Raw genomic sequence first — 17,864 nt, forward strand, 5'->3', positions numbered from 1 at the left:
CCCCACCCAAACGGTGTTTCAGAAAGTTTTACAGATATTATTCTGAAGATGGTCTTTAAAACAAATAAAAATATTCAAGGCTAATTTTGTGTTAGGAATAAGTTGGAGAATATTACCATAAAAACCTTGAATAAGTTCCCTAATAAAAAATAACAAAATATGTAGCATGGTGCATCGGCAAAAAGGTAATATTAAATTTCCTCACGCTTTCATGGGAAAGAATATAAGAGAGGGGCAAAGAGAGATTGACGCAACAAATTTCTACATCGATTAACTGTCCATTATTCATAGGAGCCTATAAAAAGGATTTGCTTCGAGGACTTTTTGCCTTTAGCCATTAGCTAACAATTCCTTACTCTTAAAAATGAAGGTAAGTGATTGGGACTACTCTTTACAATAATCTTTGAGTCGGCTAAATTTGCTCAATAAATTGTTTATAATTTTAAAATTGCTTTAAAATTGTTTATAATTTTATATTACTTAATATATTAATATTTAAGTGCATTATTTATTACATCAATTTGCACCTGATTTTAAGTAACAGGTTGTACAGGCTCTTATGTAATTTTGAAAGGAGAAAAATATAATTTAGTGAAAACCGTTGAATAACTCTTCAGTAATTCGATTTCAAAAAATTTGTATTATACAAATTTATTTATGTAGAACTAATTGAAAGATTTCATTAAAATTTTGTATTTCATAATTTAAGAGTAAAATATGCGAAATTGCACATCCTACAAACTAAAATTTATTTGCTGGTCTGTAAATTAAATGTTCAAAAAAAAATTAATATTTTTAAAAATTTACGTGTTGCAAGAAATCGTTTTTGAACAAACGAAGCAATTCAAAAAATTTTTTATTAAAGAGTTCTGGTTTTGCATTTTAAAAAAATCTTCCATGATTTTTTTCTTTATTTTAAAATTGATTTAGATTTCTGAATATTAATTTTTGCGAATTTAGCATGCGTTTTTCTTCTACACAACTCAAGCACTGCGGTCATTTTGTCTTAGTTATAACTGGCTGAATATTTGTTTTGAGTGTTGGGAAAAAAGTAAATAATTGATATTGATCAACTTTACGATAGATTAATTTATTATAAATTCACTGATTTATTATTATTTACAGCCTTTATGCAAATAAAATTATTATTATTTTTTACTTCAACTGTCAAGCATTTGCATCTAACGCGAAATTTCGGCATATCTCTGAACTAAATTCAACGCCGTTAAATTAAAAAAATGATCAAACACTCAGGTTTTAGATATTTTGAAAAGAAAGTTGATAATAATTGATTTTAAATTATTTTCATAATTGATAACTAATTACACAGCTTGTTATACTTTGGTAGCTGAGGAGTTGATAGTACTTGCATATTTAATAATTAATAAATAGATTCGATATTTAAAATATTGGATTTATATTTAATAATAAAAAAGTGAAATAACTGAAAATTATTTATAATACCTGTGTAACTAAAATCAATGAAAATAACTTAAAGAATTAAAAATAACTTTAAAAAATAACTGGATAAAAGAAAATGAAATTTTATTATTTAAAATCTAGTGCTAAGTTACGATAAGCCGATTATTGAGTTTTACCTTCTTAATTGATTACAATAATGTAAGGGATAATATTTGGATAATTGATAAACTTTTAATACTTGGGATAGTTAACAATCACCATAAAGTTATTATTATTAAAACCGATATTATAATTAAATTAAAATTATTCTAATTAGAAACATTAGGAAAATTTTAGTAATTGGATAATATATAATTGCTAACAAATTATTAATAATTACTTTATAAGTGAAAATGAGGAAAGTAACTGATACGTGATAGTAATAATCGGATAAATGGAAAACAAAATTTTATCGATTAAAATAAACACTGTAAAACAAAATAAAAATCCCAGATCAAATTGTAGACTGTAATATCAAATTGTAGACAGAAATATTAGACTGTAAAAATTACGCAATAAAAATTTTTTTGTTCCGTAACATGCTCAAGTAAAAATGGCTTTGTAAAAAGTACTGGCGCACTGAGTGCCGGTACTTTTTACCGGTATTGGATCAGGAATTTCTTATGCTGTAGGGCGCACTTACAACTATCCAATTACTGAGATTTATCACCATAATTGTGATTATAAAGGAATAGCTGATATTACTTAAATGACTGATGAATTGGTAATACTTGAATAGTAAATACTTACAGGATAATTTATAAAAACTTGACAGTTACAAGCACTAAATAAATTATGATACTCTGAGGAGAAAAAATAAATTAAATAAGCTGGATACTTTTAACCATTAAATTATAGAGCTGAATTACGACAATCTGATAAATTTTTGAGTATCCGTTTTGTTTTATACAATTCTAATGCTGTTTTACATCTTTGTAGTGTAACAGTGAATCATGTAAATTAATGCTAGTGTGCTATTAAAAGCATTTTTGTCAAAAATATTTCTGACTGCTTAAACATTCTTAAAATTATAAAGATTATTTAACAAAATATTATTTAGCCAGACAATAGAAGGGCATTCTTCCTGCTTAAGCAGAATTTTATTTTTACGATTATTATATTTTATGAATTATTATTATTTAATTTTATGAATTATACTTTTTCTAAATTAGGTTGATTTTAAATTTTTTTTGAACTTTCAATATTTTTATTTTCTTTCTACTTTTTAACTTTTTTTTTACCTCTTTTTTAATCTCCACCCTTATTTTCTTTGTATTTTCATCTTATGTAAGTTATTAATTATCCGCAATCAATAACAGTTTTAGTCGATTACTGTAATCAACGCCCAACTCTAATGTGTGCTCGAACATTTACCAGTGTTCTTTCCGTTGTTCAGATGTGTCAACTGAACGGGCTTGACCAGTGTTCACTTTTTTCCCGTTGCGCGGATGTTTTAGAAAACCGAGATATCTCTTTTTTGCTTGTTTGAGATTTCGATAGGTATCGGTCCTCGTTAAACTGTTCTATCGTATGATGCTCGACTTCCCGCACAGGTCGTCGGGTTACCAAAGCAGGGGAGGATCAATATTGCGAAGGCATGTCTTCGGATCATCCTCAGGAATGTTTCCCAGACCGTCGCCAATAGCCCATTGTGCAGTTCCAGTGCGACGCAAATAAAATACCTATGTAATACCTATGTTAAATGAAATATATATCTATGATAATTGTTGTAGGTTTACAAAATCAAAAATTCACGTATTTATTTACTTTAATAAATAATAATATAATAACAATTAAAATGAAACAAATAACAAATAAGAAATATGAGAAAAGAAAAGAAAGTATTAAGAGAAATCAATTTAAAAGAACAAAACAAATATGAATAAAACAGAAAACTTTACAAGCAATAAACAATCAAATAATTCTCAAATAACAACGGTCATCAACGAAATCTTCGAAAACTAACCACGTTGATTTAATTTTACCAACCTAGAAGTGCAGAATAAATATATATGATTATTGAAAACGCGCGTTCTCAATGAAATTTTTTTATTATTTTGATTTTCAGATAGTTTTTAAACTACGAATTTGGCACTACTTTGACTCCACTATTAACCACGGAAACTATTCAAGTTGATTTTACTTGTGCTCACTTGACATTAAGAACCAAAGATAAACAATTATAAAAAAACACTCTGTAAAATCTCGTATGAACTTAGTCATTTTATTAATTGTATCTGTAAAATGAAATCAGAATCATCTGCAATTAAAAGTGCAACAACACGCATTGTCATCCAATGAAAAAATTGGATCTTTTATCTTTTATTGCATCAAGCGATATATTTTGGAATTATATTTTGCTCATTCCTCCTAAACACATAATAGTAGAATGTTCGAATACAGACTGTTATCTCCTCCGTGCTTTGAACTATCAGTATGCCAAATTTCATCTCTCTCGGTCGGATGGTCCAGGTTAGGATATCTATATCTATATATATATATATATATATATATCATAGAGTTGAAATAGTAGGTAGAGGAACCAAGTTCGCTTTATTCCTTCCGAAAAGACACGCCACAGATAGCAAGCAAAGAGTTACAATCACGTGATGGAAAGAGTGCAATACTTGGCGCAGTATCACAAATGTTGGCGCACTAAGTTTTTAAACAGCTTTATTTCGATATTACCGATGCGCAAATAATNTATATATATATTATTTTGTCAATATATGTGCTTTCATAATAATGCTGATGTCAGGTGAAATATTTTTTATGATGATTTGTGATGCATAGTTTTTTTCCTCCTTAGGTGCTGATTCTGCTAGCTTTAGTAGTAGCTTCAAATGCTGCAGCTGTTGTTTATCATCCTGCATGGTGGCCGGCAGCATCAGCATATCAAGCAAAAGATGTAAGCACGATTTATAATTATTTTTATTCAATGTATGAAATAAAAGTAAAAATTAATATTGTACAAAAATCCTTCGATTTTTCAATTAAACCTTTATACTCTTTCTTGCAAAGATGTTATGAAATATAAATAGGTTGTATAGGAAAACAAAACAATCTAACAATAGGAAAGTACATCCGAAGTTAAGTTATTGTTTTTCTCAGCTCCTTTAAAGAATTAGTTGCATGCATTGTTTAACAATTGAAATACAGTTTTATTTGCACTTTGAGGTCATAGTTTGGTGTAAAATAAACTTTCATATATAAGATAGCTTCTTAATGCATGCTGGGTTAAACCTAGTTTTAAAAAATAGAGTCAATAGCTTCATATATATCTCTTAAAATTATAGCTTTAAAATAGAAAATACATTGTTTACTACTTTTTTGTGCACTTCCAGAAAAAGGGGATTTAACACGTCATTGTTCAAATTTGTTTCAAGCTAAATTGAGTATAAAATTTAACCATTTTCCCCCGTTCATTTAGAGTGTGTTTTGTAATCAGGTTTAATTTGCATCATTATATGGTTCGTTTTTCCATCTTATTATGAATGCAGAAAATTTGATCAATTCTATAGCTCAACATTCTCCAAAATTTTTAAAATTAATATGTTATGTAGATCAAAAAATTTTCGAAATGTTAATACAACTTAAATCATTATTAAAAATATTATATCATGTTTAACCAGAATATAGTTCTAATAAGATGAGAAACCACCATATTATCATTATAGTGAACCACATTATCGTCGAAATAGTTCCTTTTCAATCTTAAAAAGATATTAAGGTACACTAAAAAAAAGGGTACACTGAAAGAAATTGACTCTTTTGTAACAATAAAGTTGCTTCAGAAAAAAAAACCATTAAAATTTATGGTATTTTAATAATTTATTTAATTGTTATCTTATTTAATTACATCGCATAGCGTTTGTATTGCATTGTTAATAAAACTAATCTCATTTTCAGTCCCTGATTAGTTGATTTTTTATTTATTTTGTTTTATCTTTAGCAGCAGCACTTGGTAGTTGAAAAATTTTGGTATTTTATGTATTTGGTAGTTGAAAATGTTGATATTTTACGTATTTGGGAGTTGAAAATTTTGCGAATGCGCTATGGAACTGAAATAGCTTTTTCGTTAGAGTTAGTATGAAACCATAGAGTACTATGCATAATCTCGCAATTATTCCCAACAAGAAGTCGTTCCTCTTTATGTGGTTACGGATCTGCTCTCTTAGATCAGTTTTCATTGAGTATAACAAGAACTAAGAGAAAGGTTTATATTTTCTGAAAATTTACGTTAAGGCTGTCGCTAAATCCTTAAAAAATCTGTATTTTATCAAAATATTAAAAAAAGTTTAATTGAAGTAAAATTTAGAAATTATTACTGTTTGATACTTTTTGAACCCCTAAAGAAACCTACTGCATTTAATTTCAAGCAAAAATCATGAACTTAAAATTGTTCTGCTTTGACATAATAAATTAATTCAATTTGAATATGAACTATAGTTTTCATAATATGGACTTGAACTTAATCACTTAATTATTTCCCAGCTTTTCAAAAAGTGTGTAACATTTTTTACCAGAATATTTATGGCGAAAACCCAAAATAGGAATAATAGTTAGAAATATACAACAAAAAAATAATAATAATACTTCAAGCAAAAGTTGTACCTCGCATAATTAGTAATTTTGTTTAAAGAGCGTTTGGTTGAGAATTTCGTTTATTTAATGTTAATGCACCAATTTTATCAATTTAATCTCATAAGTTTAATTTTCTACAAAATATTTAAAAATAAAGATAATATTTATAATTTAATATGATACAGTCATGTGAACAATTTAAATTTTCCTTAAAACAACATCTAAATTTTAGAAATAAGAGAAAATAATATTACAACAAATACCGTTCTATGTACAGTGCGCAAAAAATAAAAAATAAATAATAGTAAAGAAAAAACCTTAAGCACTCTCCTGTCCAAACTATTTTGGCCATATTTCTCAGATTGCGGCTACCCCCTATATTTTGGGGGTCAGAAAACTGAATCCGTCGAAGAAAAGGTATGTTTATTCGGAGAAAGTATGTTTTCATGTCTGATTTCCTAACTAAAAATACCGTCTACGCTTATTAATTCGCGTATTTGAAGTCACCACTTTGAGCCATTAAGATTGAGTCCTAGAACTTAAAAATCCGATTATTAGATCAAAAATTATTCAGGGCAGTCTGTTATTTTTATTTGGCCCTGCATTTTTAATGATTATGGCTTTATTATTAGCAAGTTAGTTTAACCTTTATGTAGCGTCCTTCTTACTAAATAATTTTCTGCCCAATGAAAATGCAAGAAACCGTCAATCGTTCCATTAGATATTTTAGATAGATTGAATAAATTAAGTTCATCGAGCCGTGATGGCTCAGGGTATTGAGCGTTCTTCTTCCAATGAGATGAACCGGGGTTCGAACCCGGCGATGGCTGGTCGATACGAATTCCGCATCCGGCTTGCACCAATCACAGTGCTGATATGAAATATCCTCAGTGGTAGACGGATCATGGATAAGAGCAGAGGTCGCCAAAGTGGTCTATATAGACCCCCAGGGGTCTATTTAACAAAAGTGGGGGTCGATCTGAGCCAGTGGGTCGAATGGGGGTCGATCCGAATCGGAAGGGTCGATTGGGGGTCAAAGAAAAAACAGTTCTTAATACGTAAATCACACATATCTAATTGAGTATGTAAAATTTGTGAATTCTTTTTTATAATTGACTTAATATCAGCTTCTTTATAGAATATAAATTAATAAACGCATCATTAAAAACGTGGTCATCAACCTGCAAGATGAGTTTGCTGAATTATTATCGGATCTTGAAGCAAAGATGCTTTTTGAAAATTTAACAATAAGTAAATTTTGAACAAATATAAATATAATGCAGAAATATGTAGAACTTTATGAAATAGTTCAGCCTTTTTATGCTAACTTTTCCAAGTTCCTATATGGTTGAAGACGTAAATTCAATCTTAACTGAGTACAGAAATTGAATTGTTCTGTACTAAGTACAGAAATTAAATGTGGAGTTACGAGGGGATATAAAATTAAAATTGACCAATTTTGAACTCAATATAGCGAACCTTGCAAAAAAAACTCCAGGCACACTCATCTCATTGGTTAAGAAGCAATAAATCTGTAGTTACTTTACTTATTATTTCTACTTATTCATAATTACTTATTATTTAATAAATATTAAGGTATTTAAATTTCAACATTAATATATTTCTCATAAAACTATTGTTACGCAATGTACTATTACTTTAATAAATTTACAAACACAGTATCTAATAGAGTTTTATCTTAATTAACAGAAAATTACTTTTATGGGGGTCGATGGAGATTTCGAAAAATTATCTAGGGGTCGATGATCAAAAAAGTTTGGCGAACCATGGGTTAGAGTCTCCTTGCCATCAGGCTTACCGTGGGAGGTTCTCGTGCTCTTCCTCTCCATGTAACGCAAATGCGGGTTAGTTCCATCAAAAAGACCTCTACGAAGGCAAATTTCTCCCAATACTTGATCCAGGAGTTCCCTTTCTTCTGGATTGGGTTCAAAATTACAAGGCTACGGGGTTGAACATTAGTAGTAGTAAACCCAAAAATTGGTTGGCTGTTAAACGACTGTTATAAATAAAATAAATAAAAATTAAGTTCATTGTTTTATTTCATTAGGGCATAGGTAATTACGTATTTGGTCATCATGATGCCCATCCTGGAGGTCCATCTTTTCATAGCGAATCAGGTGATGCCTCTGGCCGTAAAGTCGGTGCCTACGGAGTCAAAGACCCTGATGGCAAAGTGAGAATCGTCGAATATGTTGCCGACGCTGGTGGATTTAAAGCCAATATCAAGACATCAGAAAAAATTGACAAAGACCACCAAGACCCGGCTGGTGTGACCACTACAGAAGCTAAGAAAGTAGTTGCTTGGCACCCCGTCGCTTACCATGCCCTTCCCTACTACTTCTAAACATATGTGAAATTCTTCAGGATATGTATGCATTTTTGTACAGATATATATATGCTTTGTTCATACAAACTATACATCTTATATTGTTTTATTTGATAAGATTCTTTGATAAATAGAATAAATATATGGTGCTCATATTTGAGTTACCAAATTTTTTATGAATAAAGTATTTTTTGCAGTGCCTAATTAGAGTGGATTTATACCAACATCAGTTTCCAATTATAATTAATTTTTGTACAGTAAATATTTCGTTCATTGAAATTGTATGGCACTTTTAATTACGTGATTTTCGGTGATGGCAAAAATTTATTAAAAAAAGCGTTCTACGTATTTTCTTTTATGTGTGACGAAGATAGAATTATTTTTTTCCTTTTTTACTCCACTTTAAAAATAAAAATTTATTGATTTCATAATTCTCTACTTTTTAGTATCGTGTTTGGTTAGTAAGCTTACAACAGAAAATGGCCAAAATTTTGAATCGAATAAAATTGTAGACGGAATTTGCTGGAACTATTTAGGAAATAACTGAAATTTGGATTTTCATTATATTAATGATCCAGCAATAATTTGAGCATTCTAGTTGGTCAGAAAGTAATAAAATTTTGATTGAAGGTGAGAAAATTTCTGCTTGCACACTGTAGAAAATTTTGGTGTATAGTTGCCATCATTTCTGACTTAAAGATTATTAAGTAGATAACAAAAAACTGCAGAAAAATTGACGAAATAGCAATTGTTTGAAAGAAGAAAGGCAAAGGTGTTATTAAAATGTGCTTTTTTTTAATCGAAATGTTTTTGTAATCAAGCCATAAAATTGATTCAAATGCACATCAAAATATGTATAGTCATAAAACCAACAACAAAAAGTAATAAATAATTTTAAAAAAAGTATCACAGGGAAAAAGTAAATTAAAAATGTAACTTAATGCACTGTAAAAAATTTTGGTTAATCTCAGCACCAAATGATGGCAACTATACATCGAAATTCTTTTCAGTCCAGTGTTCATAAAAGGATAGGAAATTTTCTTTTAAGCAAACAAAAGGCTCAGGTGAGAACTCTAGATATAAACGACTATGAATCCTGCTTATAGTGGTCAGGAAATGATTCAAATTTGTATTTTCAATCAGCACGGAGCCCCTTTAAAATTTAAGTCGTTTAGCTTGTTGGGACCGTAAACATTGAATTCGTGATTAATCGTTTTAATGTTCGAAATGATGTACCGGAAGGAGATGTTTGTGAAGTCGAGGCACCCTTTTAGGCCAGTGAATCAGTAATCTCATTCCCATAGATTAAACAAAGCCCGGGAATCCACTATAAAATATATACTTTTCGCTGAACAGATAAGCTTTATAACTGTCTCCGTTCAAGAACTGCAAAGGACAAAGAACTCGAGTATAACATCAGATATTTATCATAACCATTGTTGAACAGTCGACCCGATTCTGAGTTTACGGCTACCAATGTTCAACTCAGCCTTGCAGGTTTGAATTCAAGAAGACAGGGAAACACCTGGATCAAGTATTGGGAGAAACTTGCCTTCAGGACTTTTTGAAGGAACTAATTAGCATTTGGGTTAAATGGAGAGGAAAGATACGGAAACCTCCAAAAACTCCACTGACGGTAAGGGGACTCTAACCCATGATTTGTTTACCACTGAGGACATCTAACAAATGCTGCTGTAAACATGTCAGCTGGATACAGTGAATCCCTGTAGCAGAACAATCTTTATCGACAATAATCTCCTAACAAATGCTGTTGCAAACACGGCAGCTGGATACAGTAAATCCTTGTTCCAGAACAATCTTTATCGCCAATCACCTTCTAACAAATGCTGTTGTAAACACGCCAACTGGATACAGCGGACCCCTGTTCATGAGTTGAGTTCCTCCAGTAACTAGAAGCCATTTAAGTCAATTCTCAGCCAATCTGACTCTGGATAAAAAGTGTTTAATGGTCTCACTAACGAGAACCTTGATAGGAATTCGCACGAGAAAAAAATATGAGCTATCGTAAGTCTAAATTCCACTCTATCTTCAATTCTAAAGGCAATTTCGCAGTTCGGAGTTGCCGATAGGGTTGCTTATTTGCCGGAACGGTTGCTCGTAATGGGGTAATCTTTGGTTTGGTTAATCTATATATATATTTATATATATTTCATTTAACGCCACTATCTCATAGTTTCTCAACGCTGTTCGTAAAGTTAAGAAAAGGAAATCACAGACGTTGTAGAATATTGATTGACATTCGTTTAATTTTGTGCATTTTATAATCTTTATTCAGCTGCAATAAAAAATTCCACACACTTCCCTTGCACAATAGTCATAATATGAAAATGATTTTAAGATATCAAGGAATTTTATTTTTCATATCTAAAAGGATAAGGGGATAAAAGGCAAATAGACTTAAATGACCTTATATAGTATTTTCTGCGATTTTCGAGTGACTATTTTGAGCGAATATTAAAAGTTATTTGTGTTTTATGAATAAAAAGTACAGTTTTTTACTTACCTATCTAACTTTGCTGCCTAGGCAAGTGAGGTATCGTTACCAATGTATAGAATCATTACGCTAAATCGAATGAGAATAAAATCAAGTTGTCTGATGTCTACATACAAATACATACAAAAACAATTTTACATCTCTTTTCATCTGCATCAGACAAACCTCAATAAAATATCTGAAATTAAAAAAAAATCACTATCATGATAAAATATTACCACCACATTGATATTAGAATAAGGGATATTAAATACCATTAATTTAAGATCAGTTAAGCTTTCAGGAATTCCTCAGAAGCTTATATTGTGTCAGATAGATATTTACCACTAGTTTCCATCGGTTGTTAACGGGTACCACTAGTTATCATATTTGAGCCACCAGTTTGGGTGTATTAAATCATAGCCACCGAGGGTCAAGGCCTCTCAGTAGGTTTGTGACGTCACCCTCGGAAGTGTTAACGAACCATAAGATAACACGGTATTCAGAATTTGTATTAGGAGAAAACTATAATAAATAGTTCAAACTTTTGAGCGACGTAAGCTAATTTAATAGCCCTTAAATATTTTTAAGTGATAAATTTTTAGCTTTTTATTCGAATAAATCAATGTTATTCATCACGTTACAACTCAAAATGAACATGTAGGACTGTTTGATGAAAATAAGAAATGATACATTTTAAGAAGGAAACGAATACGAGACAAATATAAATATGTTCATGACACAAATAAGAGACAAAGAAATTATAATTTTATTGGCACATTCATAAAAGTTTTATTTCAAAATAGGTTCTAAGTAATTCTATCAGAATCGTACAATATACATTAAAATTCCAGGTGGAAAAAATCTAAACATTAAACACTGCAATCATTCGCATATAACCGACGCTTATAATATTTAAAGAGGACAAAATAAGTTTGCTCAGTAATAATTATAAAATAATAATAATAAGTAAATTATAAGTAATTAACGAAATATTTCGATCCTGAAGATTGTAAAACTTTAAAGTAGTATTTATTGTTTTTAAAATAAATATGCCTTTTTTTTAAATTCTTTGTTGATTATTATAAAAAAGTAAATAATTTTCAAATCTTAACTTTTTCTATTATAAAAATTTATTGATAACAATCTTTCTAGTAAGATTTGTTGAAAAAAATATCCCAAAATAGAGATTCCTGTAGAAAATTATTACTCTAATATTCTGGAGCAGAAATTGATTAATTAATTAAAAATTACGCACTATAAAGGACAAGAAAATATTGAATAGTTTTTATGAACTACAATTGAAATTGTCTACAAGTTTTTGTTAAATCGTAATTCTTTAAAAAAAATTAGATAGAAGAAATATAAAAGCATTTATTAAAATAATTTTTGAAAAAATATAAAAGCATTTATTAAAATAATTTTCGGAACAATATAAAAGCATTCATTAAAATAATTTTTGAAAAAATATAAGAACATTTATTAAAATAATTTTCATATTACTCAATAAGATACATCTCATTAATTAATATATTTTGCATAAGATACATTTGAATGCATAAACTTATATATCATTGTTTAAAAGCTTGTTTACATAAACTCTTCCAGATAAACATAAAGATAGGAATAAATCAAGAATAGCACGTTTAATCTGGAGGAAACTCATAATTTATTTGTAAGCTATCGTTAAGAACAAATAAACTTTAAGTGCCACAACATTGCTATTAATTTTTCTTTCTTTTAAAGATATACCTAAAGATTTTTATTCTAGTTTTTTAAATAATAAAAAATTTAACTCTTTAATGACATTTGATATTGATTTGATAAGACAAATGATGTTTAAATTTGTTTTATTTCACGTCTAAAAGTTTTGCAAAAGTACGAATGCTTTTCTAGTTTTATATTCAAATATTCGTTAACAATAAACAATACCTAAAACATAATAATTCGTAAATACAGGTAAAGTACGCAATTTAAAGGAATAAAAAAAGTATTTGAGCTTTAATGACAGGGACCAGTCAGGAGCACCAGTTTCTAATTGTCATTTATCATTCAATTATTCATAAACAAATATAAAAGTGTTTTTTCATGTCTGACTTATTTTTCAAAATTTCAATCTTTAATATTTACAATGTGTTGGTTGTACGTAGGAAACATAAGCAGTATGTTATTTCAATCGAAATAAACTTTTTTAATAGATATTCAGTTATATTTATTAAAAAATATGAAGAGCATTACACACTTTTAACGCTATATGTTTAGTATGATTTTTTATATAAGGAGAAAATATAGATATATAAACTATTGTGACTGTTCCGCTTTAAATACGTTAGGACGTACACGTTTAGTGTCCGAGTAATATTGAAATGTCAAACAGTTTCGGTCTATGTAAGAGTATATAGCTACAACAAGAGAACTAATTTATTTTATTTTAGTATATGATTAAAGAGTGAAGCGAGTATTGTTCAGGAAGCCAACTGAAGTTTTCAGAGTGATATCCAGCAGGAAGTGGTCCTCAATTTCAATTTGAAGCAAACATTTATGATCAGCGATTACTGTTCGATATGAATTCTAACCCGGCTCGCACCAACCACTACAGACGAAAAATTTCCCCAGTGGTAGACGGATCCTGAGTACCTTTGCTTTTACCGGCTAACCATAGGCGGTTTTCCTTTCCATGTAACATAAATGCGGGTAAGTTCCACCAAAACGTTCTCCATGAAGGCTAGTTTTTCCTAAGACTTGAACCAGGTATTCCCCTGTCTTCTGGGTTAGGTTCAAAAATACAAAGCAACGGAGTTGAACATTGAGAGTAAACGCAGAATTGGATCATCTGTTCAACACCGGTTGTAAAATTCTAAATCAAAAACATTTATGAATACATTACACTTTCATTATTATCATCTATGAACCATTAAGATAGATTATATTGAAAAAGTTAGATAATTTGCGATTATTTAAACTTAAACGTTTAAAATACATAACGTATTAAGAAATATTGATACCATGTTATGACTGATAAGAACGTAAATATTAAGAAATTACATTAGAATTGAATATTTTCTAAATAAAAGTAGGATTATTTTTCGTACATAACTTAGACTCTAACTGTATACATAAACTTAAATTTAAAAACCGAAGTATATGAAAAATTAATGCCCCACATTCATAAAATAGATGTCAAGTTTACGCAGTCTGTCTGTTATTTGCACACTATTATAGCTGTGTTCAGGAATTAGTATATCAATAAACTAATGAAAGTGCAAATGTGCAAATTTACATATTACGTTTCACATAAGATAAGCGTGTTAACTTGATTTACATAAATTCTGCTTCGAACCTATAAAAATTTTGTAACAATAGATTAAACACTTATATTTATTGACATATGTCAAATTTAATTTAAACATACACAAACACTTTCGATTTATCCTTTAAAGGGATTTAAAGAAACTGGTAAAAATGAAAAGCAACTTTAATAATCAATTAAAGATTCCCCACCCGGAAGGGAAAAAAATGGGATCAAGGTTAAAATCAGACACGCCTTTAACAAGGCATCAACCGACCGATGCCTATTTTGAATAAATCATAAAAACGACAATGTTTTACATTTTTCGAATTACGTTATCGATTACATCTACGTACAAAAGAAACATTTTGACACCTTGAACATTTTTTTTTTACTATTCACTAATTGCTCTGTAATACGGTATATAAAGAGGTGAATAGTCTGAATCGGAACACTCGGATTTACAAGCAAGTCCAGCAATCAACAACATGAAGGTACGATATTATCTTTGGATTTTGCAACTTAACTTTAACTAGATTTTCAATAATTTATATATAGTTGTATCGTTAGTATATAACAATAATAATGTATTTAGTTTTATACTAATAAGAGGTTCTCTGATCATTTGATATTTTTCTTTAACTGTTTCAGTACACTAGTTATTTTAAGTATGTTTTCAAAAGTCAATTAAAATCTGAAATTTAAGAATTTTACGTTGCGGACATTGTTTTTATATTTATAACTAATATAAAGCTGAAATAAATTATATCTATCCATGTCTACAATTAATGCACTATATGAATTCTACAAATATTTAATTTTAGTCTATTAAGTTTATCAAAAAAATTAAAGTTATTATTTTGATTTATACTTAATGCTATCTATATCTATAATTGATGCTGCATATTTTTTTTATCTACGAACTAATGTATTCCAATAACTTCGTTTACTATTATTTCATGATGCACTTATATGAGTTTTATTAACTTTCATTTGTGAAATAAAACTGTTAGAAAAGCATTTAGTTGATTTATCTATTACTTCTTAGCTGTATGTATATATAGCAATAATTGCAGGAAGTTATTTTTTAAAACGCATGACAGATTAATGACATAAATATTGCACTTGGATTGCTAAGGTTAGTAAATGCTTGAAATGTTGGATACAAAGGCAATTGTACTTAGAACAGTATTTAAAGAAGTATCTAAGTAAAATTTTAATTCATGTAAAATTTAATTCACAAAAATTCATGTTTTTTTACAATTTTCTTTTAAATTTCGGTTGTATAAAACCTCTAAAATAAAAAAATTGAGTTTAAGAACAATGTAATTGAAAGGGGATTACTTTTTGGCCAACTAACTTTTATTACTTTTCATATAATGTGATGTTTAAGGTTCTAAATTTCCATAAATTTAAATTATTTCTTTTGAGTATTTCAATTCTATCAATGTTTACTTAAAATTATGTTACAGGTCCTTATTTTGTTCGCTCTTTTTGCCGCTTCTCAAGCAGCTGTTCTTATTGGTACTGGTGCCAGCACCCAATACAGAAGTCAAGATGTAAGTAGAACATTTGTTTCTAATTTGTTCTTATAAATAGCTTACGAATAATCTTTTTCACATAAACACTTTAGCCTATTAAGTATTGTAACATTAATTTCCAAATTTCGTTTCATATTCAAATATTTTAAGCTAATAAATACATATAATTTTGTGGTTGAAATTTTGAATTCAGCTAGTCAATATTTCGTTTATTACTTTTGTAATTCAGGCTACTTCAAATACATTACGTAATATAATCTTTTACGAATAAGACACTTGGCATAATCATAATTCAACGATTCATTTTTATATTTTATTTGACCCGAATACCCTGTATCAAAAAGACCTATTTAATGAGGTAACATGCCAATTTTATTTTAACACAGTTAAATGATTAATTGTCTAATTTAATCCTTTTATTATTGCTTTAAATATTTAAGCCTCCATTTAGAGTGGTTTAGTTACTTAATAAGCATTGGTTTAAAAAAAATTAAAAAAAACTAATTTTGTATAGAAATGGTAATATGCGTGTTCAAGGCATGTAGTTTCTATTTTAACATTTTTCCCATTTTCTTCTAGGTTAGTTGTATTTTTAACTGTATTTGTCTTAGTTTGCCTTCATTAACCTATTAAAAGATATTTTTTTAAAACTATACCACCATATCTATTTTTAAAACCTTAATGTTCAAGAGGTAAGAGAAAAAGAAAATTTTTAAAAAAATGATATAATTTTGAAAACTTGAACAAGCATGAACATGCGTGAACAAAAATTAAATATCCTTCTTAATGCGTGAGTTAAAACTAAAATAATTTTACCAAAATAAATAAATGCATATTTCTCATTCTTTTATTACTATCAATAAACTGCGTTTATAGTTGTATATGCTTTACTAAACGTACTTTTAAATTTGAAATGAAATATTAGTATATTTCTTGTAAACAAGCATGAAACAAATAACAAACATGATATATATAAACTAATGAAACAATATTTTTATGAGAAAAAATTGCTTAATAATATTTATATTCATAAATATTTATATATTACATTAATAAATATATAGTTTTCTTGATAAGAGTCGTCCTACAAAAAAATAGTATTTTTTCATTGATTATTCAACAGGAATCGTCTTATAATTAGAACTTATTAATTCTTGCGAATTTTTCCTTTAGAACCATGGAAACTATGCTTTTGGTTACAATGAGGCTCATCCATCAGGTGCTACTTTCCGAAAAGAAACCGGCAGCCATGGTGTTGTAGCTGGCTCATACGGATTGGCTGATGCTGATGGTCGACAACGAGTTGTTAACTACGTTGCTGATGCCGCCGGATTCCGTGCTGACATCAAGACCAATGAACCAGGAGTTGAACCAAAAGATCCCGCTAACACTGCCATCAACAAGGCCACATTGGTAGTTGCTCCTGCTGCACCCATTGCTTACGCTGCTCCACTTCCAGCAGCCATCCATGCACCCATTCCTGCAGCTATCCATGCACCTCATTATGCTGCACCACTTCTGACTTATGCTGCAGCTCCACACTCCGCTGTACATGTCTCTGCCGGCAATGCTCTCGGAGGTTACAGTTACAGCACTGTTGTGGGTCACCACGGTCTTCATCATGGTCTTCATCTGTTGTAGTTGATTTAAAACTATAAATATCTTTATTGAAGTCATTGAAGAACAATGAAGTTATTTACAAATACATTGATGTCCAAATATAGAGCTTTTGAATAAACAAATTATTTTTTAAGAATTATAGGTCTCTTCATTTTATTAAACTTAATATAATATCTTGATCTGTTCAGGGCTGGACTGGAACGATATTTATTCCTCTCCCATTCTGGTTTCGGATTTTCTCAATGTTAACGGATTCATTGATCTGGTCTGACCCCGTCAGACCAGATGGGAATTAGCAACAACAACAAACTTAATAAATCTAATTAAACTAAATACGAAATTTTAAATTAGTAAAAAAAAATAAAAAATAATAAAAAAATAAAAAAAATTAGTTTGCCTAACTGAACTAGCTGAAAACAGATATTCTTCGAACTAGCTTCTTTCTAATGAAACTTCAGAATGTACGTGAAGAGAATTCATAAGGAACAATGCGCTTCTGCGAAAATAAAAAAAGTTAATCAGAGATAA

The 17,864-nt window shown here is 29.2% G+C and overlaps 1 protein-coding gene across 1 annotated transcript; it reads left to right on the plus strand.

The window, feature by feature from the left end:
- The first annotated feature begins 239 nt into the window (after positions 1-239).
- On the plus strand, positions 240-17,472 carry LOC107453794 (pupal cuticle protein Edg-84A). Its single transcript, XM_043042723.2, has 6 exons — positions 240-370; positions 4,271-4,369; positions 8,114-8,407; positions 14,616-14,669; positions 15,648-15,734; positions 16,890-17,472. The coding sequence occupies exons 1-6, from the start codon at positions 365-367 to the stop codon at positions 17,355-17,357; spliced, it is 1,008 nt and encodes a 335-aa protein (XP_042898657.1). The 5' UTR covers positions 240-364; the 3' UTR covers positions 17,358-17,472.
- The last annotated feature ends 392 nt before the right edge of the window (positions 17,473-17,864 follow it).

Source organism: Parasteatoda tepidariorum, chromosome 4 (assembly GCF_043381705.1).
Source record: "Parasteatoda tepidariorum isolate YZ-2023 chromosome 4, CAS_Ptep_4.0, whole genome shotgun sequence".
Lineage (NCBI taxonomy): Eukaryota > Metazoa > Arthropoda > Arachnida > Araneae > Theridiidae > Parasteatoda > Parasteatoda tepidariorum.